Below are 26,854 nucleotides of genomic sequence, written 5' to 3'. Positions count from 1 at the left end.
TACAGTCAGTCAGTCTGTCAGCCTCGGGGGTGGGGGGGTGGGGGGTGGGGGGGCCCCCCCCGTGCGTGTGTGTGTGTGTGTGTGTGTGTGTGTGTGTGTGTGTGAGAGAGAGAGAGAGAGAGAGAGAGAGAGAGAGAGAGAGAGAGATGATTCTCTTGAGTGTGAGTATTTGTAAAATAAAGAAAATAATATCCCCTTTGGTTGAAAACAAAATGCTGTACTAACTTGTAGTTTACCATTTTAAATTGAATTTGGGTTCCATTTTGCTGAAAAAGAAAACTGTATAAGTGATCACAAGAGTCAAGAGAGAAAGCTGTCATATTTCACAAAGTCTTCTTAAGGAAACTTCCTGGCTTAGTTACACAAAACAGCCGGGCAGTGGTGGAGCTCGCCTTTAGTCCCAGCACTTGGGAGGCAGAGGCAGGTGGATCTCTGTGAGTTCGAGGCTAGCCTGGTCACAGAGTGAGTTCCAGGTCAGCCAAGGCTGTTTCACAGAGAAACCCTGTCTCAAAAAACCAAAAACCAAAACCCAAAACAAACAAAAAACCCACCACCACCACCAAAACAACATAAAACAGAACTATCAACCTCATCACAAGTGTGCCCCTGTAGGAAGGACAGTCTCATCCATAATGTTCACATATAAAATGAAAGGCTTAGGCCTGGGGTTCTGCTGTGTGACTTTCTGAACTAGTACTCAGTTTTATTTTCATCAGTGCGTGTGTTTTCAAGAACAAGTGAATTAAAAAGGAAGCCGTTCATGACACCATTGTGTAACAAATGCAGAAGATGAATCAAAAAGCCCCTTGTTCCTCTTCGGGCACTACTTGTCCCAACCCACCTACCAGCCGCCCATCTGCCTTCTCGGACAGTCATCACACCAATAGCATTTCCTGAGGCACCAAAAGGTAAATTATACTTTGGCAAGCAGACGATCAGACAATTCTTGGAGTTTCTCTGAGGTAGTAGAATCCTAATAGTCTAACAGTTCAAAAGCATCTCGGTTGCCGGACTAAGAAACAGGTAGAGTGCTGGCTCGAACTCACACCCTTTCAGAGACTAGTGGCTTGTGATTAGCACACACTCCAAGGTCATCTTCAATGTCCCTGTGACACTGGACACTCGAAAACACTACAGTTGAACATGAGGAGGGTAAACACTGCTTCCTGAGGGCGTGCTTCATTACAACTTAGATTCAGTTCTTGCATGTCTTTTGATAAAGTGCCTGGTGCACCATTAGGTGCTCGATAATGTGCTATCACTAAACATTTAAGACATAGTAAGACAACAAGCAAAACCAGCATTTAAAAACCAACTGCAGACTCAAAGTCCAGGCATGGAATTCTACAGAAAGTTCAACCTTGGAAAGTATTAAGTTCAGATGGTGCTGGGCAAGACCCGGGTCCACAATTCCGTCTTACTTAAGTATCAGACACCCCTAGTTCCCTAGTAGCCTTATGATAACGTATGACTGGGATTTCTATCTGTCACGAACTTTTCTGAAGACAAAGTGATCGATTTTCTCTGTTGTTCTTCAAGCTTTTCTGCTAGACATTTAACCAAGACAGGGTCCACTTTAGAATCAAATTTGTTAGCAAACCAATGCCCTTCCTTTATAAGCCACCGTAATTCCGCTGCGCCATAGATACACACACTCCGAAGGTGTGAGCCTGTGCAATTGGGGTAAAAATAGCCTTCGTAGTAATTCCACTTGACCAGACGGGTCTTACTCTGTAGGTCAGACACATCCTGGGCTGATCTGGAAATTTCTCCAGGTATTCCTGGAACCCGGGTTAAGGTAGCCCAAAAGTGCTCATCGGGAGAGTATGTATCTTTAGACCAAGCAAAAAAGTCTTCAACGAGGGAGCTGTTGAAAATATATCTAACAAATGCGTGGCTTAAAACAAAATAGGCACTGCCTACAAATACCTCAATGTTATGAGGAGGCGCCTCCTTGGAGATGTTTGTCCTCACTGGAAGCTTCAGATATTCATAAGGCACCGGTCTGAGCTCATGATGATAAGTAAACCTTTCCATTTTACTTGCAGGAGGTTTCACTGTCTCTAACATATTCTGTCCTTGGAGTTTCTTCAGCTCTGACACTAATTCGAAATTTGACTTCAGGGGAAAGTCTTGCCCGCATAGGTTGATGACATATTTCCACTGAACTGAAGACTTGAGAAGGTCTGAGAGGCAATTCAAATCAGCCTGGAGCCTGGAAATGTGGGCATACTCCACAGCTTCCAATTTGGAAGCGATGAAAATATTGGAGAAGCACTTGGCTAAGTTGTTCATGGCAACTTTGAACTCGTTCGGTGACTTAAGGTCATAATGGATGCAGTAAAGATTGTACTGGTTGTAAATTGCATGAATTAGCCTTTCAACCATAATCGCGTCTTTGTGGACGACCAGTGAATAGGCTATTGGGAAGCTCTTCTCCTCTCTCGAAACAAGTTTCTCATGGTACTGTCTTAGGGTCTGATAAATATCACAGTCACTTGTCATGGCCACAACATCGCCGTCCTCCAAGTCTATGATGTTCTGCCTTCTGATTTCCAGGCTTTTGCCGATTTCCAAAGGCTCCTGTTCATAGATCCCTGAGCAGTTAACTTCATATCTGACTTCATCCTTGATAGGCGGGAACCTGTTTCTCACGAAAGGGGAGGTACTTAGGGAATACTCAACTAAGTAAATGTCTCTTTGAGGGAAGAGGAGCCGGTCCACGTTTAGAAGCTTTAACAAGGAGAGCAGCCACAGGGTTAGGAAGAGGACAAAGATCTTCTGCTGGAGTGTGTGTTTACAGCAACATCTAAATGTCTTCATTCTGTAGAGGAGAAAGGGATAGTTAACTGTTGACTAATATGAAGAGAAAAATCAATCCAGTGTATCCCAAGTTTATTGGGTACCACCTACTACATGTCTCATAGAGTGCACAATCCAAAGATAAAGGAAGCAAAGTCCTTGAACAAATCCAGAAATAATGAAACAGGAATATATTGTCAGGGGATTGTGTGATTGTCGGTGTTAACTAAAATTAGCTCATTTGGAGATGTTGGTTTTCAAACACAGTGGATGATAAAAATCACAGTTGTTCACTAGTATGGTGGAGGGCTGGTTCCAGGACCTCCAGGTGATGGCCAAGATCCACAGAGGCCCAAGTTCCTTCCATAAAATGGCTTAATATTTGCATATAACCTATACACAATTTCCAATGCATCTTTTTCTGTTTCTAGGTAATCAACAATACCTAATGTAGCACTCACACAACCCTTGCTCACGTGGACTCAGCTTAGCATCGGGTTCAGGGCAAATTCAAGTTTTGTTTCTAGGAACTTTCTAGAATTTTCTTTTCCAGGTTTTCTAAATGAGTTTTGCTGAATTTGCGGACAAGTAACCCACAGTTCCAGGAGGCTGACAATAATGTGTCACAATGTGTCTGCATTTCATCTTAGCATATCTGAGGCAGGATTACTGTGGTTTGGATAGAAGCTGAGAGAACCAGAAGAATCAAGAGGTCCTCAGAGATGCAATGACTCATTTGAGCCCAAAAGATCATCTACTTTATGCAACCTTCAGAGGCTGATGATGGAGGCCTGGAACCAGTTAGAAAAAGTCCGGAGAACCCCATTTCAGAAATCACATCAGATAGACTGTAAGATGTAGATTGTACAAACTGCACACACCCTTTTCTTTCTTTGCTAGTTCCCATTTCCTCATAGGGTCTAGCAATAGAGCTTTCAGATTGGGAAAAGTCCAACATTCGTTCAGTCAGAGTTATAAAAATGGCCTTGGATCTACAGTGTGTTGCCTTGCCTGTGGAAGAGTCAGCTTTCCACAGCTTTGTCCCAGTAGAGACCTTGAGCCCAAGTGGCCAATACTCAATGACTATGTGCATCTAGAAGAGCAAAAGCTAAGACCTGATGGTGGACCAGAACCCCTGAGCTGGGGATTTCATTCAACAAAGATGCTATCTGGACCCCAGCAGCGGAGTGGAGAAGGCGGGACAGATCTGAAGCATATTTACGACCTGATCTGTGAATGTGCGTGTGGGGTGAATGAGCAGCTGGATTACTCTCACTAGATTCTGAGCGGATGGTCTCACTATTTGTGGAGACAGGAAACAGGACAGGTGAGGCTAGCAGGCCAGTTCTGGCTGCACTGAGTTTGAAGTGAGGGCTGGCGACAAAAGGGTCAGCAACATAAATGTGGAACTGGAGATCCCAGTGGCCAGGGTGAGTACAGAGGAGACAGCAGTGACAGCCACAGAGAGTAGGCTGAGATGCAGCCAGAGGGAAGGAGATTCTGCAGCATAGGTCAAGGGCACCAAGTTGCAGACTCAGAAGCCTGAGCACACTTGTACAGAGGAGCTTAAAAACAAGTCAAGAGATTAGTCAGTTCCGAGTACACTTTATCGGTCCAGGGGCTCTTAATGGGCATCAGTTAATCTTTCCTTTGGTCAAGTGAGAAGATGTTTAAAGAGACAGGCCCCCAGAGTTAGCACGCTCTGGTTAACCTAACCACCATCTTCACATTTTCATACAAAGACAAGGGCCTCAGCATCTATATTCCTGCCTTTCTTGGGTCCAGCCCTGGGTTTGGAGAGTTTGAGCTGTCAGGAAGCCAGGGCTAGCTGCTCAAAACAGGCCAGTCGCAGAGGACTGGGCAGTGGATTGTGGGGTGTGCGCACTCTAAAGAGCCCTCTGGAACTGGCTCTTACGAACGAACGGCTCTGGCCTTTTGTGGTCAGGGACAAGAGTGAGTTTCAAAATAGAAAGGGAGGCACTGGGGCAGGCCAGGCCTGTCCTGGCTGTCTGAATGTCCGTCTGCTCCCCAGGGATCTTTTAGGAGGAAAAGCTTGTCTGGGCTTGATTTGGTTTGAAAAAAGCACCTTCCAGTATTAGTACCCTGTCCCCAGTCAAAATAAAACTATTCTTATCCCCACCATGGTCCTTTAACTAAAAGTGCCTCAAGTTGGGGGAAGGGCACAGGCAGATGGCCAGGGAAGGGGAGGGGATCTGAGAAGAACTGGGGGAGGAAGGTGAACATGCCCAAAGCATGCTGTATAAAATTCACAGAGGACAAGGAAGGAGTTTGCAAAAAAAGGAATTGAAAAAAAAAAAAAAAAAAAAGTAAAAGGACTCCGCAGTGGCATGCCCTCAGATTTTAATGAGTTCCTGCCAGCTCCTAAACAGGGATGTTGGCCTCTTTCCAAGCTGCCGGCTGTGCTGAGAAACCAGTCCTGTATCCTGGGCACTAACAGAAGGAAAGCCCCTCTAGAAGGTCCAAGGAGGCTAAAATCTCCAGCCTTGGCTTGGCTTTGGCCTCCTGCAGGAATTTTGTGCAGAGCACTTGTACCCATCCACAGAGGCCAGCCTGGTCCCGAGGCTCGAAAGCTGCAGGGGTGAAGGTGGCCCACATCTATTCCTTATAGCCCCTCCTATCTTCCTGTCACCCACAGCCCAGACGGGGGGAAAAAAACCCCGACACTTCAGGCTCTGAGGATGCAAATGAGCCCCGAGGCCCTATGGGAGTCTGAAGGGTGGGCTAGGCTAAGCCGGCCCTCAAGCTGACCACACTGCTCCCAGGAGATCGGTATACAGTACCTCCTGTGAACACTACAGCAGCCACCTTCCTCTGCAGGCTTGTGGGCAGGCAAGCAGCTTGCTGGCTAGGAGTATGTAACAGTTACATTATGAATGACTTCCCATAGAAGAAGAGACTCTCCCCTCTTACCTTGTGGAGTCTGTCACCATATAGACACAAGTTCCTAGCCACGACAGTCAAACCGGAAGAAGAAAGTAACAACGGCAGGATTTCTATAACGATCCAAGAGACCATTCCTCACTAAAGTCCCAACAGGAAAGACACGAGCCATGCCCTCAATCTGGGATCTCCCCAGATCTCCCCGGCATTGCTAGAGCCAGGAGGCGGCAGCATGGGGTGCCGGATGCACAGAATTAAGCACCAATACTTGCACACATGGCCCGTGGCTACAGTCACCAACAGCTAGCTGTCCAACCATCTTTTCAGCTAGTACTCTTAGAGCCCAGGGCCATCAGGAAGGGGTCTAGTAAACCAGGAGCAAGAGTAAGATGACGAGAGAGAGAGAGAGAGAGAGAGAGAGAGAGAGAGAGAGAGAGAGACAGAGAGAGAGAGAGACAGAGAGATAGAGACAGAGAGAGGAGAGAGAGAGAGAAGTACCCAGTAAGTTTCAGTTCTTTGGGACCAAGAACTGAGGGTTGAAAAGATGGCTCAGTGGTTAAGAGCACTAGGCTGCTCTTCCAGAGGATCCGGGTTAGAGCCCCAGCACCCACACGGGAGCTCACAACTATCTGTTACCCGATGTCCAGAGGATTCAACATCCTCTTCTGACCTCCGAGGGCATACCGCACATGTGCTCAGAAATACATACGGGAAAACACCCATGCACATAAAAAAGATAAACAAAATCTCAAAAATAATAATAAACAAAGAATTTCATTCTTACAGTGCTTTCTGGGAGCTTACAGAGCTTGCCAGATGAGAGAGAGAGAGAGAGAGAAGGAAGTGGTGGGTTTTAAGATGTCACAGAGCTGAGCTTGAGGACCCTGGGGGTGCTCTGTAGTTAGCTGTGTCTAGTTAACCTCTCTAAAGGCCAGGTGTTTGTTTTTTTTTTGTTCAATATGGGATTTAGAAAGCTTGTCCTCCAGCCCCCAGTGTCTTAAATTGTATGCTGCATATGGGGTCACATAGCTGAGTACGGAGTTCATGAAAAATGCAGTAACAATAAAAAGTTTCTGAAACCTTCCCTTACCTAATAAGGCTTTTTCTTACCCATGGCTAGTTTGCTTAACACATCATGGAACCTTTTCAGTATACTAATTATACAGGATTCATTGAGTTTATCAATCTTAAAAAAAACTGACTTCTATTTTGTAGTTATGTGTGTGCATGTGTATCTGTGTGGGCATATGTGCACTCAAATGGAAGTGTCCACAGAGGTCAGAAGAGGGCCTTGGATTTCCTAGAGCTGGACTTACAGGAGGTTGTGAGCACCTGACAGGTGCTGGGCATTGAACTCAGGTCCTCTGCAAGGGCAGTGTATGTTCTTAACCAATCAGCCATGTCACCAGCCCCTGAGCTTTTAAAAACAGGATCTGTAAGGTCATTTTATGTACACAATGTTAAGAACATGGATGCCCCATGCCTGATGAAGGTAGGAGGTGGCAATGTCATAAGGGTAAATGGCAAACACTTCTTTAAGCCTAGACTTATGTTTATTGCCTTTTATCTGTTTTTGTTTGTTTGTTTGTTTGTTTTGTTTTGTTTTGTTTTTAACACTGGAGATGAACTTAGGACCTCAGGTGAGCTAGGCCAGTGCCACCACACCCCCAGCTCAGCTGCCAGCTTTTCAACCCATCCCTGAAGCCTCAACACAAGTTCAGTATTTTAAAGTCAGTGCCCATCACCTCCACCCCAAACTCTTCATTAATTAATAGCATTGCTGTGGAGGTGGACTTCGTCAGAATGCACTTCTGGATTTTTGTATGTGTAACTTAATCCCTTCAACAGATTAATGAGGTGGTAACTGCCAACATCTCTCTTTTTGTAAGAAACCAAGGCACATGAGACAAATAAGAAACTACCCAAGAGCAAGGGCAGCCGCCTCTTCTTCCAGGGAGGGGGTCTTCTCCATGATGGCAGCTGCAAAGCTTCTCTGGGTGGGACTCTACCAGCACCTTCCTGGGTGCTGTCCTTTAGTGCATTCAGGTCATGGCATGTAAACAGGAATGTCCCTTCCTTGTGAATAATGGGTATTCTTCTTACTTAAGTCTCTCCAACCTTAAACTCAGCTTTACCAATGTCTCAAATTAAAAAGAAAATCTATAAAACAACAACAACAAAAACCCAAAATTGTCCAAGGTCCAATGTGGAAAGGGTGGTAGCTGGAGCTTGAAGCCAGGAAGCCTCTGCAAACACACTTTGACCTCCACACAACCCTGCCACTTGGATGTAGGGAGAAAAATTCTCCATATTTTCTATAATAGTTCAGCCCTTGACTGATGATCCCACTGGAAGTCTTGTATAACTGTCCTGAGGCAGAGACAAATGGATTCCACCCATAAGACACTATACCTGTGTGAGAGGACCTACCTGCATGGAGAATTAACCTATGGGGACCTAGGTGATATATCTCCCTCTGAAGCCCCAGGCCCAAGCTTCAGTGAGCTGGTGAAGATATCAGCCAGTTTCCAGCCAGTAGGATCCTTTAAAGGAAGAGGAGAGAGCTCATCTGAGGGATTCAGTCACCAGAGATGCCTGGCTCATATCTTGTCTCTATGCAGTTGGGGCTGTCTGAGAATTTCTAAGTATTTTAGAAACTTTCTGGATGAAATCTCTCTCTGGGCAGAGAACATTCCCTCCACGCACCCACCTTCAAGTCTTTAAACTTTGTTTTATTATATGTCATCTTGAAAAATAGGACAGGAGAAGCTTATTAACTTGGGAATGTCAGGATTTGTTCTTTTCTAAAGCCTTACAAAGTACAGTCATTATTCATCATACAAGGACAGAAATATAAAGATGAGCATACTAAAAAACAAAACAACAACAAAAACAGGAACAAAAATAAATAAAAACCAAATATCTTCCTAGACAGAGGGAACCTCAGGCTGATATAATAGCTGGACAAGCTAATGGGCCACCACAACACGTGATCTCAGTGAGGCCACTGATTCTCCACGATGGCTTGCTCATCAGCAACCACAGAAAGTTCTGGACTGCGGCCATTAGGTGGGAGGATGACTCAGCTGCTGTGCATTTCCGTATCACCCCCCACAGCACCTCAAGAGTTGTGCAAAGCAGAGGAGAGACAAGCTTCCCTCTCTCTGAGTTTACATTCTCTTTGTTCTAGTCTGGAAGGAGGATGGCAGAGGCAAATAGTTGTCACAGTGTGAAGCAGGTAAACACAGAGTCTCCGCAAAACCCAAAAGCCACACGGGTGGGCCCATCATGCAGTGTGCATGAAGACAGACAACCCTGAAAGGGTAAGTCTTCACAAGGAGGAGAAAAGGGGAGTTCATTCTCGTTTCATTAAAACAACAAACTCAGGAAGTCGGAGAAGCCGGTAGTGGAGAACAGAGCTTCCAGCGGTTCATAACTTGGTATGGTATTCTGTGGACACCATGCCCCTCCAACCTCTTTTTTAAGAAAGATGTCCTCCATGGTCCCTTGACTCCTTAGGTTTGCCTTACCAGCAGCTTGACTATGAGCCACTGTCCTACTCATGTCTTTCAGTCACAATATACTACGACCAGTCCTATTTTCAGTGAGTCTGTAAAATGCTCGAGGTTTTCTAACAGCAGTAGGCATGCTTTTCAACAGGAACAGAAACACTTAATAAGAGTTTCTTTTTCCAGCTCTTTCCTCCCTAGTTAACAAATCCATAGTTCCCAAAGAAACCTAAATGTAAAATCTTCAAACTGAAAAAGACTTTAAAAGGCGACCAATCCCGCAGCCCTCCAAAGGTGCCTGCCTGTCACGGACCCTCACTTCAGTCCTGGGAGGCTGGGAACACATTTTCTCCATGACATATGTGTCTTAGTGTGTTCCCACTGCTATGACTGTATAGTATAGAGTTTTGGTTTACTAATCTCTAAGAGGTAGGGAGGTTTCATACCGGGAAGGCATGTTAGTCCTATGCTACAGGAACCCATTGGTTCCCTTTCCATTCTGTCAGAGGGACTGTAACTCAAGCCTCTTGGCCTGCATGAGCAATAGCCTTCTACATGGCTCCCTTGTCCCTTCTCGTCCATTCTTCATGAGTGGATAAGACACGCCCCGCCAAGCACACCTGCTCCCTGTGTGGATTGCCTTCCCTGGATTGCCACTTCATGTATAAAACCAGAAACCTTCCCCTGCATCTGCTTTCCCCACAAGTTCATTTCTCCCTCTCACTGAGCTCTAGGTGACACCAGCCTTCTGAAACCTTCGAGAACCCCTGCCTCTTCATGGCCTCAGGACCTGTGTGTTCTTGTTGTTCCTCAATCTAGACCCGCTTTCCCCAGACCCTGGCCTGCTAGGGTTCTCACATTGGAGAAAAACAAATATATCATTTCCTGGGGTTCTGATTACCCTTTTCAAATCTCTCTCCAGCCTACCCACACTCCCACATTTTTTTCTGAGCCATTGCCACAGACAATAGTCCATTTGCTCTTGTTTGTAATCTGTCTTTAGACAGCAACGTCCTCGTCCTCAAAGGCTCTGGCTACTCCTCCAACTCCAGCAGGAAGCACATTCATCCTGCTACACTGCAGTTGGTCAGTTGGACAAAGCCCAAAAACCCACATTCAAGTCTGAGCTCTCCTATCCAAGGCTTCCTCAAGTGACCCAGCAAGTTATTAACCACAGGCAAGTCTTTATGTCCCAAATATTAAGCAGGACAATAATTCTTCTATCCTACGGTGCTATTGCGAAGGCCCTATGATACAGTGCACGTGAAAGTGCTATAGGAAAAAGACGTTGGTTTGCAAATGTCAGGTTTTAGGACCTCCATAAGAAGAATGGTTTCCCTGAGGGTAAACCCAGAGCCAACCCTTTGTTCATTTTATTTTAAGGAAGCAGCGCATCCATTATCCCCCCTCCCCAGTCTGACATTCTAAATGATTATTCGTTCTTTACTCCTTGGCTACATGCACTGTGTTGACAATAATTTTGAATTAAGGTTCCGAATTCTCCCTGGGGTTTTGGAATGATGTAGACTCAGACCTGCCCTGATTGTGAGAGACGCGAAGATAGCAGTTCTAGTTCATATTTGGAGGTGGTTCTCCATTTCTTTTGAAACACTGGTTGCCAAAGAATTTCTACCAAGGCACCTGGGAGTGCACACAGCCCTTCCCCAGCACAGCCTAACCAGCGCTAGTGCCCCTGTGTAGCAGAAGCTACAGATCTCTCCTCTCAGCCACCTACTCTTTAGGGGTGACTCTCTGCAGTGGCTCCATGTTGACCTTCCTTTGGAAAAGTCATCCCACATAACCAACAAAACCATCCCCTCGTCTTTTACAGCAAGGTGAACACACAAAACACCCCCCCCAAACAGGGCTTTTGTAACACCCGGTCATAAAGACCATGTCCAATGACGCTATCTCAGCACAGTTAACTAGGCTGTCATCCAAAGGGGCCCTATTGGAAGCCCTTTGCAGGGGGTGCAACCACTGACAGCTTGCTTGCTAAGTAGCTGGCTTCAGCGTGGCTGTATAAAAAGCATGGCTGTCATCTTTACAAAATAGTTACTTTACCTGCAAAACAGTGAGAAAAGAGGCCTCAATGGGAATGCAGGACACGAGAGTCATTCTCCACACTGCTTCTTTAGATCACTATTCTGCCTGCAGTGCCTTTTCCGGAGTCCTTCAGGTCTAGGGAGAGTCACAAGATGTGTAAGGTTACACAGGAAATGAGAACTCATATCAAGATGTTTTGATCGGACAGATAGTGGTCCCTTGAGTTTGTGGGATGTCTGGGTCATAGCAATGTTACAGAAAGGTACAGAAACCAGCTACTACTCTGTAGTTACAGCAATCTGGGGAGTCAACTTGATTCTTGTTTTTTCTCTCATATGGTCTCAAGGTAAATATCAGAAGCTGTTTAAGTTCCAGCCAACAAGGCCACCGTGATGTCAAGAGGCTCTAACAGGAGTCAAAAATGCCCGAGACTGTGAAGCCAATGAGATTTCCAATTCACAACATTCCGTGACACTTATCATGGAGTAAAATATTGAGTTTTTCCTCTAAAAATGTTTTTAAAAGATAGGCAGATTCCCCAAATACCTATACCCTTAAATGTTAGATTGACAGGAGCCTGTGTACCATCCCCACCTGTCTGAGCATGAGGGACTCTAGAAGAGGAACTGATTGATGCATCGGACCTCACCACCTGGCTTCCTTTCTTTCCTCACCTCTGTCCATCTCATTTAGCTTAGGTACAATGAAAACCAAGGCGTGTTTGAAGTTTCATGTTCTAACCTTAAAATGTGGGTCAAGAATATTCTGGATTCTTTTTTCTATAAAGTAGAAAACTTGAAAAAAAACTGTGTGTGTGTGTGTGTGTGTGTGTGTGTGTGTGTGTGTACACACACACACACATTCTTGCATGTGCATGCAAAGGCCAGAACAGGAAGGCAGCTGTCTACCTCCATGGCATTCCTTTTTGTCACCTGGGTGCAGGATCTCTCACTGAACTGGAAGCCTACTATTCCTACTAGACTGACTGTGTTAGAAAGAAAAGAACTTCCCTCACCTAATGTGTGCAGATGCAGTGGTTTCTCTCCGGAGATCTCTGGTGTCGTATAGTCAACTCCATATTTTTTTTAACATTTTAAAATTATTTATTTGTTCCTGATTTATATGCATTGGTGTTTTGCCTGCATGCATGTCTGTGTGAGGGTGTCAGATCTCCTGGTACTGGAGTCGCAGACATTGTGAGTTGCTATGTGGGTGCTGGGAATTGAACCTGGATCTCCTGGAAGAGCTGCCAGTGCTCTTAACCACTAAGCTGTCTCTCCAGCCCCTCAACTCCATATTTTATTCTCCTGAAATTAACTCCTCCAAAGCTCTGTAGCTCACTGAAGATGGGTGAGTAACTGATTTCTACATGTGCATTTCTGCCCCTAAATCACTGCATGGTGGAGAAAGTCTGGGGACAAACAGATGTGAATCAGGGTGTCTCTGTCAGGATGGCGGAGGCCCAAGCCTTGCCGCTAATGGATGGAATGGACACACTCTATTTCAAGTGAGAAGAGCTGGCCCATTTGTCTTCTAGGTTCATTCAAAACAGTGGGAGTCCATGGACACCACCAGTGCTTCTGTTCTAATCAAGTCAAGATCATCATGGTATGGTGGCCCACATCTGTAATTCTAACAGTCAGGAGTCTGAGGCAGGATCAAGAGTGAGAGGCCAGCCTAGGCTATACTGTGAGATTCTCCAAATAAACACAAACACACACACACACACACACACACACACACACACACACACACACTCACTCATGCACACACATGTGAGTGCACTGGTAAACACTTACATACACACATGTGCGCTCACATGCACATTTACACACACTCACATGCACACAGATACGCACACATACATGTGCACATATACACACACACATATACACACATACCTCCAGGCATGTGCACATACGCACATGCACATATAGACAGAGACACATACATGAGCACACACAACACACCCATACACACACACGTGCATGAAGGTGGGCACTTCTGTCATGACTGCACTATTTAGTCAAAGATTTGTTGGCTTAAAATATGCAAACTGCCCTGAAATCTCGTGCACATATAGAATACTAAGTTAAAATCCAGGCACTTAAATGGGGGAGATAGAAGAAAATCCACAGTGCTTGGGTCAATATTGCCAAAATAGGAACTTCCAAAGCAGAGAGTTTTAATTTTTGTCAAAGCCCAATCTAGAAAATCCTGTGGTAACTGTGTAGCAGACATCTCTGGCAAGGGTGCATTTGAACCATAGTTCCCACTAAGACAGCAGGCTGTCACACGCAGGTGATGTGACAGCCTTGCTTAGCTTCTGAAATGTTTAAGCAAGCCTACGCGCCAGCTGCATGAAAAGCAGAAATCAACAGCCAGACCAGATCTTCTGATGGACAGCGATGTACCAGAACAGAGATGTGATGAAGCTCAAAAACAGAGCATTGGGGGGGGGGGGACCCTAGCAGGCTGCCAGGCTTCACTACCCACCCTCCCTTTAGTGTCTCAGAGTCCCTCTATTGCTGGTGACAGAAATGAGCAACTTGGAAAACTTCCTTCCCAACTCCCATATAGAACAGCCAGTAATGAGAAGGCTGTGAAGTGGGGAGGTGTGGTTCTCTGCAGGAAGAATGTCCAACTTCTGTCCTCTCCTCTCTTTCGACCTTTCTGCCTAGAACTCTTTAACTGGCTAGAGCCAGTTTGAAAAAGATGGTGCAGATGTCCTCAGCCTCCAGCTCCTCAGGCCCCTGAGCCAATAGCAGCAAACACCCCCTGGCCTGAGCTTTTGTTAGATGAGAAAAACAAGCCCTGACATATTTAGGCGACTTGCACTTTGAAAGATGAACACAGGAAAAGGGTAATGATGCTTCTCACTCTCTCAAATAGCAAAAGTAAATTTAAATCAGGTTGAAGTGAGTACTTGCTCAACAGCACAATTCTGTACACAGTCAAGTGCAAAAATGTCTCAAATATGCTGAACTTCTCATCCGTCTAAATTTGTACGCAGATGGAGGCTTTAGGTAAACATCTGAAGGAAGGCAGCCTGCAAGATTTACCAAATTAACTCCAGTGCTGGCAAGAGCCGCAGTTGACTGACTAGGCTTCTCCTAAGCACCCCTCAACACATGGCAAGCCTCCTCTGCATGGTTGCTAGCCAAGGCAGTGGTCCACACAGTGTCCCAACATTACCTCGGAGGTGGGCTCCCTTCTTCTCTGATCACACAGATACTTAAGAAGCAGGTTTTTAATAAAAAGATGTCAGTACCACACGACTCAAAAACACTGAGCAGTTCAAGCTACAAGTGTGCCCCCTCACCCTGTCCTCTGGCCCCAACTCCCTTTTAGCCACAAACTCCATCTGACCTTTGGGCACATCTTACAAGTTTGGAACTGGAAACTAATGGTTCTAATTGAAGTCCCAAGTCTATCAGCAGTGAGATGTCGTGACTAGCTGGCTTCTACCTCCTGGGCTGGAGAAGAGCAATAAAAGCTCTGGTTCCCATGGTGATGACATGGTTAGTTGAGTTAATGCCCTGGATGTGCCGAGGCAGGAAAACTGGGTAGCTGATGGCCAGACTCAAAGGCATTGAAAGCTTCTGCTCTGGTAACCAGGCACTGCTCTACAAACCAGAACAGGAAGTCCTGCTCAAAGCACCCTGCCCACTCCACACCAAGGGACTGTCTTTGAGAGGTGACAGCCATGGGTTGCATAGGCAGCTGAGGCCAAAGCCACAACAAAGGTTTCTATACTTCTCGTGGTCCAGGGCAGGCAGTCAGATGGGGGCCCATAGCTGCATTTATAACTATCTGCAAGTTCAAGATTTTGAAAACACATTTTTACAAAGAAGTAACCATAAGGATCATGAGGAAGGCAAAGTAGACAGGATTAAGACCCTGTTAAAGTCTGTTCCGGGCTGTGACATTTTTGGTGGCTTGGTTATAAGCTGACTAATGTCACTTCTTTCTCAATAATTTCTACGGCTATTCTTTCTTTTGCTCTAAAAGTTCTATTATTCTCTATTTATAAACTACTTGAGGAGCATGATGATGTTTTTTTCTGGAGCTGGCTAGATCATCCGGTGCAGCCACATGCCATCAAGCCAATGACCTGAGTTTGATCCCCAGAACCCACATGCCGGAAGGACAGGAGTGACTACCACAAGCTGTCCTCTGGTCTCCACGTGTGTGAAAGCGCGCGTGCAAACACACACACACACACACACACAGACCACACACCACTAAAGGTCATCATTTTAAAAAGCTATTCTTTCTAATTTTGGTGGTAAAATATGGAGAACACAAACTTGGTCACTTTAACCACTTAAAAATACCAATTTACATGTAGTGACTGTTATACTAATGGGATTAAGTATTCCGATTCCATTCACACAGGCACTGAACATGCATGGGTCAGGGTTAGTCATCTAAGAGTACAGCTCTGCGGCATTGAAGACCCTCATGTCGCTGGGCAGCAATCAGCACCATCTATTTCCGGAACTGTTTCCTTTGCCAGCTGGACTCTGTGCTACTGAATGCTAGTCCCCGGGTCTCCTGTACGTCCAGCCCAGCGAACCCATCATTCTACTGCTTCTATGACCTGCACACTCAAGAGCCCACACAACAGGAATCACACAGTATTTGGCCTATGTAATGTTTTTAAGATTCATCCATGTTGTAGTATGTGCCAAAACTTCTTTCCTTTGGAAGGCTGAATAATATTCCACTGTAGGACATGCCATATTTTGTTCACTCATTCCTGTTAGTAAATATCTAGGCATGCTTCCATGTTGCTGTGAGCATGGGTATATACATAATTTGAGTTACTGCCTTTTTTAGAATATACACCTTATTCCTTACTTATTCTAAGGGAATTTTTAATCAATTCTTTCAGAATTTTATGCCATGCACTTTGATCATATTTACCCCTAACTCAACCCCCACCCCCAAATCCACCTTTACTTCCCTACTTGTCTATTTGGGTCTTTTTATTTTTTTAACCCATCATGTCTCCTGTGGTGCTGTTCATATATTCTTGGACCTGTGGTTTTCCATTGCAGTGTGGAAATTTCCAGGGGCCACACTCTTAAAGAAAACTGACCTTCCCTCTCTGGGCAGCAATCAACTGCCAATTTTTACCCTAGCCCCCATTTCATCTCACTGCCCATCCATCCAAGGAACACTTACTATGTGCCTGCCACATGGTTGGAGGCACCGTATAGACACACCTGAACGCTGCGCTGCCTTGAGGAACCTGGAAATGAACGTGAGGTCCTCAACCCAGACACACTATAAAAGGGATATAAGAGACATATACAATGAGGGTGAAGTAGTTAGTGATGGCCATTTGCATGCTGGACAGCCTGGGAGCTTCCCGGTCCAGGAAGCGGGGCACTTCAACAGTCCCAATCTGGCTGTGAAAGTGGACATTCCCGGAAGAGTCGCTGGTATTGAGTTCACATCAGAAAGCCCAAGAAGCTGGAGTCTGCTCTCAGTGGAAACTGCAGCACCCAGAGCTGCACTTGTTTGGAAAGAGAGGAACGGATAGAGCGCCACTCTTACCTGGCACCCTGTATCTGGCAGGCTCAATGGGAAGGTGTTGTCCACCCTGAAGATGTGTCATGACCCCATGTAGCTGGTGAGTTTTCTCTCCGGGTCCTGCCAAACCCTGGCAGTCCGACACTTATAAACACACCGACGCTTATGTTATTTAAACTGTTTGGCCTAATGGCTCAGGCTTCTTGTCATTTACTTTTTTTTTTTTTAATTTTAAATTAACCCATTTCTATTAATCTATACTTTGCCACGTGGCTCGTGGCTAACCGGTACCTTACATCTCACTTGTCATGGCAGTGGTTGGCAGTATCTCTCCCCTCAGCCTTTACATCCCCCAATTCTCTTCCCTTTGTCCCGCCTATACTTCCTGCCTGGCTACTGGCCAATCAGTGTTTTATTTATTAACCAATCAGAGCAACACATCTGACGTACAAAACATCCCAGAACAACCCCACATGTCGGTCTTTTCTGGAGATGCTCTCACAGACACACCTGTGTCCATTTTCCCAGTTCAGACAACCCCCTCAATTCAGTCAAGTGGCCGACCAAGACCGACTGTCACAGTGCGTTCAGAGACAATGTCTTATAGACACGTTGGTAGCTAGCATTTGGAAATGTCTCTTGCCTGGAGAATTTTCTTGCTATGGTGTTGACTTTTTCAGGCTCTCTCATCCCATCCCACATTCCTGCCTTCCACTGTGCAAACACCTTATCATTCTAGCCGCGTCCCTGCTGGTCTGTCTTGTCTTGGCAGCCTACATCATATCCATTCTGTGTACCATCCCACGTCTTGGTCTGGACCCATCTGCTGCACGTCTCTGAGTCTGGCAGCTGAGGGAGGGCAGGATGGTGGCTGGGAAGAGCCAGGCCCTTACTCTGCCAAGGTGAAATGTGGGGTGGATGCAGCCTCCCTAGTCTCTCAGATATGCCACCTTCATCCAGGCAAGTGGGAGGGAGGAGAGGGAAGCTTGCTGTGCAGCTGCCATAGCCTGCCACAGCTGCTTCCCCAACTGCCACCAACGTGTGCTGCTCAGTCCCAGGTCCTCTCCATCTTGCAGTCCCCCGGGGAGAAACAGCAAGGCTTGCTGACCCCTGGAGACAGATCTAAGCTATGCATATAATTCTGGGATGGATGGCTATGCCAAATTCTTCTAACCACAGAACAAGGCTGCTTTCTTAAAACAGGACCAGAAAGAGTTATCCTTAACGAGGGTGTTAGCTGCAATCTGTTTTCGAGCTTAGGAACACACTGCAGAGAATCCCAGGCTTTAATGAGCAGCTCAGCCCATCAGGAGTTTGACCCTTAGTGACCTGCACTACATTGCACAGATAGCCAATCCCATGGAGAGATAACCCACACTAAAAAAAGGTATTCCTCAGCAAATAATGATACCATCTGCCTAACCAGATATAAGCCCCACAAGATATCCACCTGATAAGCCTGAAATAACTAGGGCACAGTAATGGTGACACACTGCCTGAGTAGAACCCCCATCTACCTGCAGCCCCCTACAATGCCTCTGTGCAGACAGTGTCTCTCAACTGTCTTGCTCACTATAGTTACAATAGAGTGTATCTAATAAACTCTATTCCTGTCTTTTTGTTTTGTCTTGAATTCTTTTACCACCCACACATCACTGGCCTATCACCACAGTTCCCCCGTGGCATAATAGCATAACCCATCCGAGATATCAGATGGGCCGATGGGCCAAGCCTAAGCACAATTAGGAGACCTTGGTCAAAAGGACAACCACATTTCATCTCCCTTTAACTAGATTAGAAGGAAAAAGTAAAACCCGGAGAGCGGAGAGGATTGCAAGTAAAAGAAATAGAAGTGTGGTGCAGTCCTGTTCACAGTCCTGACAGAACATGTCATCATCAAAAATGTCACTCTTTTGTGACCTAATGCACTGGACAATCAGGGGGGAAAGACTAGTCTAGTCTCCATACTCTTAAAAGCAGGAGATGAGGGGGCTGCAGAGATGGCTCCATGGTTAAGAGCACTGGGTGCTCTTAAAGAGGACCCAGGTTCAATTCCCAGCACCTTCACAGTCATGTACAACCACCTGTAACTCCAGTTCCAGGAATCCGGATCCCTCTTCTGGCCTCTGTGGGCATCAGGCATGCATGTAGTACACATACATCCATGGAGGCACTCATGACATAAAGTAAAAACAAATACATTTTTTAAAAATTAGGAGACAAAAAGTTCCCACACAATGAGCAAGCCCTGCTTACGGTGGAGACCGCGCAAAGCTTGTTAATTAAGCTCGCCCTTTCCGACTCCATCCACCACCAGGGGCCAACTCTGTTGCCTTTGTCCCATTGTCATAGCTTCTGACAGTCTGTCAGCTTTCCGTCTAATGCATCTCTGCCCTTCTTTTTCCTTATGGGCTCTCCCTTGTCACGTGAGACTCATATTGCATGCACCTGTATGCTATTGATCATTCTAACATGGATTCAATCTTCAGGCCCTGCAAATAACCCTGAGAATAAAGGTGATGCATCTGACTCCTGCCCAGGGAAGATTTACCTCAAATTATAGAAAACTCCATCACCACCAGGTACTTCTTTGTTCTGGGTTGTTTTTTTTTTGTTTGTTTGTTTGTTTTGCTCATCCCAGTAAGGAAGACCATCATATCTAAAGAGGTTTAGCAGAGGCTGGGGTGAAACTTAGTGGCAAGGCATGAGCCCCACATGCACAAGCCTGCACATTCCAACCCAAACATCCAAGACAAAAACAAACAAACAAACCAAAAACCAAGGGGGTGGTGGTGGTGGTAGCATCTTGGAAAGACAGGAATTCTAAAGCACAAGTTCCGCTTCCTGAATTCACGTTTGTGCCGTGTAACCCGCCCCTTCCCCCACACAGGCCCTAAGCCAATGGTACAAACCCGAGCTAGAGGAGCAAGCCAATCTCACTGGCAGTTGTGACCAGGGGCTGCGAACCGGACCGGGATGGGGTTACATAAGCAGGACTTTCAGAATAGCGGGTCTCAAAGGCAACTCCTGCCAGGGCCGACCACGGCCATTCTTCTCATGCTGGCCCCACAAGACTGCAAAAGAGGCCCCAGTGTGGGCCTCATTAGCTGTGAGGAGGGCCACTAACAAAGAAACTCACATGTCATTAATTCATTGGCCTGGACCTCAGTGACCCAGCTGGCGGAGGACACCCAAGTTAGGCTTGGTTTACAGGTTAGCTGACAGAAAGGAGACCCCGGCAGTTTTTCTCACACCTGGATCTGGAAGGATGAAATTTAAATGCAAAGAGTCATGCGTGGGCCCCACACATCAACCGCACGCCCACCATGGACCAATGCTCACTGCAGGGGCATCCGTTGGGGGGGTGGTTCTTTGTTTTGGCTGGCTGCATTTGGCATGAGTCACTGTTCAGAATGGAGCTGCCAAAGGAGAAAAAGAAAAAGGTAGCAATCCAAATCCGCCACTGCCCTGGATGGTCGGGCACCGCAGGCCTGCAGAAGGCTGAAGCCCTAAGGGAGCTAAGAAAGCATCCATCGTGAGGTTGGACCTGGCCCCTCGGGAGGCACAGCCAGCCTGCTCTGTTCTGTCCTGAGCAGATGACCTAAGGGGTGGTTTGGGGTCTCTCAGTTCAACCCTTCCCAAGGACGGGAAAGGAGGGACCGCCAACAGCATACCACGGGGCCGCATGCTCCATGGTATACAGAAACTGGAAGATGAGGGCCAATGAGTGAGAAACCAAGGGAAACAAAAGCTGCTCCAAGAAATCTGTGAAAGCTGGTGGCTTCTTTGTAAAAAATCAGGTGTTCATATGTGCGTGGATTAATGTCAGGGTCTTCAATTCGATTCCACTGGTCCGTATGTCAGTTTTTATACCAGTACCAAGCAGTTTTTATTACTACGGCTCTCTAGTAGAGCTTGAGTTCAGGAATGGTGATGCCTCCAGAGGTTGCTTTATCATATAGGGTTCTTTTAGCTATCCTGGGTTTTTTGTTTTTCCATATGAAGTTGAGTATTTTTCTTTCCAAGTCTGTGAAGAATTGTGTTGGGATTTTGATGGGGATTGCATTGAATCTGTAGATTGCTTTTGGTAAGATTGTGATTTTTACTATGTTAATCCTACCTATCAATGAGCATGGGAGATCTTTCCATTTTCTGATATCTTCTTCAATTTCTTTGTTTTAGAGATTTAAAATTCTTATCAAAAAGGTCCTTCATTTGTTTAGTTAGTGTTATCCCAAGGTATTTTATATTATTTGTGGCTATTGTAGAGGGTGATGTTTCACTGTTGGTGGGAATGCAAACTTGTACAACCACTGTAGAAATCAGTATGGCAGTGTCTCAGAAAATTGGGAATTGATCTACCTCAAATCCCAGCCATACCACTCTTGGGCATATACCTAAGGAATGCTCAATCATACCACAAAGATACATGCTCAACTATGTTCATAGCAGCGTTATTTGTAATAGCCAGAACCTGGAAACAACCTAGATGCCTGTCAACTGAAGAATGGATTAAGAAAATGTGGTACATATACACAATGGAGTACTACTCAGCAGAGAAGAACAATGACAGCATGAAATTTGCAAGCAAATGGAAGGAACTAGAAAAAAATCATCCTGAGTGAGGTAACCCAAACCCAGAAGGACAAACATGCTATGTCCTCTCTCATAAGTGGATTCTAGATATAAAGCAAAGAACAATCAGACTGCAACCCACAGAACCAGGAGGCTATATAGCAGGGGGGACCCTAGGATGACTGTGGCTTATAATAAGTTTTGGTTTTACCCAATCACTGGGCAAGCCTCAATGAAACATTTCACTATTAGGACAAGAATTTGTACTGTATCAAGCTGATAATAGAAAAATAAATTAATTAATTAACTTTTAAAAAAAGAATGAAAGAAAGCTGGTGGCAGGGTCTGTCACCTCCAGAGGTTCTCACACAGTCCCCTGGGCAGTCACAGATGCAGCACTTCTGAGTTCCCCGTGGACACTGAAGCAGCTGGCCCAGGGACACACAGGAACTAACTCCAACTAACAAAGCCAGCATTTGTTTCTCTGGCTGTTTATCTAGTTAACTAATTAACTTACTTATACAGAGTTTCATGTAGCCCAGGCTAACCTTGAACTGGCTACACAGCCAAGGATTATTTTGAACTGGTCCTGCTTCCAATTCCCATGTGCTAGGATTGCAGGTTTGCACCACATACATAGGCTGCTGGTTTTTGATATCTTGTATCCCTACAACTTTCCTTTGTGGGCCTTTTGTTTGTTTGTTTGTTTGTTTTGAGACAGGATTTCCCCATCTAGCCCTGGCTGTCCTGGAACTCACTCTGTAGACCAGGCTGGCCTCAAACTCAGGGATCCCCCGACACTGCCTCCCGAGTGCTGGAGTACTGGGATAAAAGGCGTGTGCCACCACACTCAGCAAAATCCTCAGACATTTGTATCTGAGATTATACCCTTTCTAAAATTCAGTCTGCCTCACACAAACCCAGCCCTTCCCTTCCAAACACCTTAGGATTTCTTGTAAGCTCAGCCTCTTACAACAGATCTCTCTCTGCTTGTGCTGTGCTTTCTGGCATTTTATATAACCCTTCTCCCTCTGGTCTTCTTCCATTTTTCCTATGTTTTCTCACAACATGCTCAACAGAACAAGTTTCATAACCTATTAGGAGTGACCTGCTTTTATCAAATGATACCTGGCTTCCCCACCTTCTGAAATAGTAACTACAGACCTACCCCCCGCCCCAACCTGCTCTGAGTCCACCATTCCTGTCTATTAGGACAGAACTACATTTAATTAAACAGCATTTGGTTCCCAATTAATTTTATTTTTCCTCTTATCCCTGAAGTTTCAGACTTTGGAGCCTGCCAGGAAAATTACCAGCATATGGGAATGCATATCAAATGACATGCAAAACAATGCAAATTAATGCCAGGCATAGGTCTCTAAATGGTTTGGGCAAAGTCTGTAAGCCCCCACTAAGACCAATTCTACCTGTTCACCTCACCACACTCTGGCAAGTCTCTCTCTCTCTCTCTCTCTCTCTCTCTCTCTCTCAGTATTCTAGACTATCTGGAACTCTGTAGTCCAAGCTAGCCATGAATCCTCCTGCCTCAGCCTCCTAAGTACTGGAACTACAGATATGCGTACTACGGCTGTCTTGGATTCTCTTATTACAGTTGGTCTTTGGCCACACTTAGAACCTGACACTGACATGCTAAGGGAAAGCAGCTGTTGCCTGGAAATCATCCAAAGGGACGCAGGCTTTAAGTTGCTGTGGCCTTTGTCGTCTCAAAATTCTCCAGGTCTCAGATGATGTGTTTGGAAACGTGGGACAGGACACCAGAGAAAGGACATTATCACCATATTTGAATCCGCAGCACAGGGCTTACTGAGTGCTTGCTGTATGCCCAGTAACACACACACACACACACACACACACACACACACAGCACACACTATACATGTGTGCTGGAAACATGAAATCAGTTAGTGAGGAAGAACAGAGCCCTTAGGCGTAGGGTCATTTCAGAGACCAGGACAAGGAGTCACAAAAATCAGGAAACTTGAGCTAGAATGCAAGCATGGGAATGACAGAGACAAGAAGCAAGCTGTCACAGCCTCAGCCCAGGAGCCTTGTCCCTGATCAAAGCACAGCTGTGGTCTGAGGTCACTCACCCCTCTGTATTTCCAGCATCATCCAACTTGTGTGATCTACACAGTAAAAAGTCAAACTGCAGACATACTTGCCTCACAATACTGTCTCTTTAAGGCACTGACTGTTTATTTGAGTTTGATCGATCTACCATCAGAATCAAACTTAAAAAAAAATGTTTTAATAAATTTAATAAAAAGTGCGTTAAGTGTTTTGCCCTGGGAAGTTTCAGGTCCCCTGAAACTGGAGTTACAGACAGTTGTGAGCTGCCGTGCGGGTGCTGGGAGCTGAACCCCGTCCTCTGGGAAAACAGTCAGCCCTCTTGACCCCTGAATTCTCACTCTCCTGGACGCCATCTTCTTCCTGGCTCCATGTCATTCACTTTTAAATAGCTATAAAAAGCCATTCCTCGGCTTCCCTCTTACCTTGGAAGCAGCTACCTAACAGACCCAGCCACTGCTCTCCGGAAGCTCTGCCCTCAGGATCCACTTTCCCACCTCCCAATCTCCACGCTTGCCTCTTCACACCTCATCCCTATATTGCAGAAGGCAGCCAGCACCCAGAGCCTGCTCTGTTGGCCACAGGGGATGCAGCTCTCTTTCCCTGCCCCCAGAACTGTGCAGACTCAACAAAACCTGTCCTTCTTCCTGGAACCTGCTCCTTCTCCAGTGCTCCCTGTTTCTGGGAACAGCAGCACCCAAACTTATGGAACCTTCCTGCACTCACAGCCTCCACAAAATGTTCTCCACAGTCCACCCACCAAATCATCAGCACCTCAGTCGCTGGGACCCAGCCCTGAATGCATTCAGCAGCCAGGGTGTGTGCTTGTTTGGACTCAAGCAATTCTCCTACCTCAGCCTCCCAGGTGGCTGGGCCTGAAAGCCCTGGTGCACCTGCACCTGGATGGTTTGGTTTTCAGTCACAACTGTATGAGGAGACTCACAGGTGTGAAGCTGTTTTGAAGATCCACCTACCTATGTCACGGCCCCTCCTCCCACCATCCCTCAGTAGCACCGGGCCCCACCTCCCACCATCTCTCTCTCAGTAGCACCTTCCCCACGTCCCCTCGGGCTCTCATGGGGCTCTCCCAGCACTGACCTCTCCTGTTCTCTGCTCTCCCTTTATGTCCCCAATCCCTCAGTTTAAACTCATACTTAGCCCACCTTCCATTCCAAAGTACGGAGCCTGCACCCCAAAAAGATGAGCTACTGCTCATCTGTGCCCCACAGCAAGGGCCCCGCTCACAGTAACCATGCAAGACATTGGTTTGTCCAACTGACTTTTTGACCCCACGTTGCTCAATTTCATTGTCTCAATGCGGTTCCTGCCCCACAAGTTTAAGACAAATCTTTGAAGCTTATTTAGCTTAACTCACACAATGTAGTGCTAATGGCAAGCCTCGGGAACCCGGGCATGCCCACAACGTCTTCTCAGGTCAGGGCAGAAAAGGCAGCGTCAGTCACGTAGAGCCTCCTGCCCGGAGTATGTAGCCTTATGCCTAGGCTGACGGTACTTACTCCAGTACTAATCTCACCCGTTACCCTGCCCACCTCTGCACTGTTTAGCAAGACTCTCAGGGACTCTCCTTCCAGCCTTCCCGGTGCCTCACACTGCTTTGGCCACTTCTCTCCTAGTACCAATAAAAGATACTCCAGCAACATCCGAACCCAGCATTCCTCACAGATCTGGATACGTGTTAGGTGCAACACAGACAGCTCTCCGCAATAACTCACTTTTAAAGACTACTTCCTCCAGGCACGATCAAGGAAAGCTGCCAAAACGGACTTTTTAGTTTCTAGACTCAGGCTGATATGTGGCTTAATAAATAATAAGGGCGTCTTTTATGCATATAAGATAAAAGGAAATTTCTGTCTCTCAAACCGTACAATAGACTCTAATTTTATGCCAGCTCCCTTAATCTTCTCTTTTATTACTCTTAAGTTTTAAAGGTTAAAAAAGGTGTGGGGCATGTGCCCCCAAACTGGCATCACCCCTCCACTCGCCCGGCACAGGGACGAGCACTTAAGATCTTCCAGCCTCTACCTGGAAGCCTGGAGCTTTCATTTGCATACCATGCCCACCCTGCAGGCACGCCCAGGTCCGAGAGGGACCCTGGAGTCCCTTCCCTCCGGCCGGGACTCCCCCAGAGGTCCCCAGCCCTCCAGGAAGCGGCCGCCACTTCGCACAGTGTGTGTGTGTGTGTGTGTGTGTGTGTGTGTGTGTGTGTGTGTGTGTGTGTGTGTGTGCGATTTCTAGCCCGCTCCGCAGCATGCAAACTTGACCTTAAAACGCGCAGAAGCTTGTCCCCGCAGAGGCCACGGGCCGGGACACGCGACCTGCGGCTTGCCTTCCCCGGGGACCTCCGTCCCCGCCGCTCTACGGAGAAGCCGCGCGAGGAGCGGGTCTCTGGGTGGCCCCAGCCGGGGAGGGCTCCCACGCGGGCCCCGGGAACTTCGCGGCGTCCCACTCACGGCTGCGGCTGCCGCGTGGGGCTGCGAAGCCGCGGCATCTGCTGGACGCTCGCTGCAGTCGCACGGCCGCCCTCGCCCGCTCCTCGGGGACCCACGGGCTCCGCCGCCCAGAAGCCCTAGACCCGGCTAGTTCCGGATCGCGCCGCCCCCGCCCCATAGCGACAAAGACGCGGCGCGCCAAGTTTCCCACGAGGGAAAGTGAAAGTGGCGGAGGGTGGGGGAGGAGAGGGGTCGCGCCCCAGCGCCCCTCGCTTGTCTACGTGCCCAAGCCGACCTACCGGGGAGCTGGGGGCCCGGGGCGCGAGGTCCCCGTCACTGCGCCACCCCGGCACTCCGAGCCCGGCTCTCCTCTGCCACGCGTGCTGCCCCGGAGTTGCTCTCCCTCGGCCAGCAATGGGACAGCGCCGAGGTCCCCGTGACGCCGGAGAAAGGAGGAGCGCCACCGCCGCGCTCCCTCCCGCAGAGGAAGCTCCGCGCCCCGCGCTCGGGATCCCCGCACCGCGCTGGGGACCGAAGTTCCGTGGCGCGCGCGCGGGTAGGTCGAGGCTCCCGGCCCGGGTACCCGCTTCTCTGCGGCTGCCCCGCCCGCAAGACACACACCAGGCGTCGGAGGAACGGGATTGCTAAGTGATTTGCCCAAAGTCGCCGAGAGGGCGGTGACAAAGCAACTCACGTCTGCTACTCCCGGGCTGTCCCCCCACCGCACGCCGGGCTCAAGGCTGGCAGGACTGGCCTGGATGCAAGCGGGCCTTGAGGGCGAGGCCAGCAACGGCCTGCGCTGCTTGGCGAGCGTTATCAGCAGCGTGGGAAGGTGGAGTCTTGCAGGATAATTAGGGTACAAAGTTGTGTTTTAATCAGTGGCTAGATGCGGAGTACGCTTCCTCTTTCCCCTCTGGCGGAGGTGAGGGTGGCAGGGGGTGA

General features: G+C 47.2%; 1 protein-coding gene across 5 annotated transcripts; it reads right to left on the bottom strand.

The window, feature by feature from the left end:
* Positions 1-530: 530 nt before the first annotated feature.
* Gcnt4 (glucosaminyl (N-acetyl) transferase 4) lies at positions 531-26,539 on the bottom strand. Of its 5 annotated transcripts, none has more exons than XM_036206718.1 (4): positions 26,212-26,539; positions 11,277-11,393; positions 8,134-8,246; positions 531-2,824 (listed from the first exon to the last, which is right to left on the bottom strand). In XM_036206718.1, exon 4 carries the CDS (start codon positions 2,821-2,823, stop codon positions 1,456-1,458), a length of 1,368 nt encoding a protein of 455 aa, XP_036062611.1. In that variant the 5' UTR covers position 2,824; positions 8,134-8,246; positions 11,277-11,393; positions 26,212-26,539; the 3' UTR covers positions 531-1,455. The 5 variants fall into 5 exon arrangements, with proteins under 5 accessions (XP_036062611.1, XP_036062613.1, XP_036062614.1 ...); XM_036206720.1 differs by lacking the exon at positions 26,212-26,539 and adding an exon at positions 25,745-26,047; XM_036206721.1 differs by lacking the exon at positions 8,134-8,246.
* Between the last annotated feature and the right edge of the window lie 315 nt (positions 26,540-26,854).

The sequence above is a fragment of the Onychomys torridus genome, chromosome 15 (genome assembly GCF_903995425.1).
Source record: "Onychomys torridus chromosome 15, mOncTor1.1, whole genome shotgun sequence".
NCBI lineage: Eukaryota > Metazoa > Chordata > Mammalia > Rodentia > Cricetidae > Onychomys > Onychomys torridus.
Note: the sequence above shows the minus strand (reverse complement) of the source record. Positions and strands in the feature narration are given on the sequence as shown.

What these genes read in the sequence shown, in the direction of transcription:
- Gcnt4 (XM_036206718.1), bottom strand. Translation starts at nt 2,823, where the DNA reads ATGAAGACATTTAGATGTTGCTGTAAACACACACTCCAGCAGAAGATC.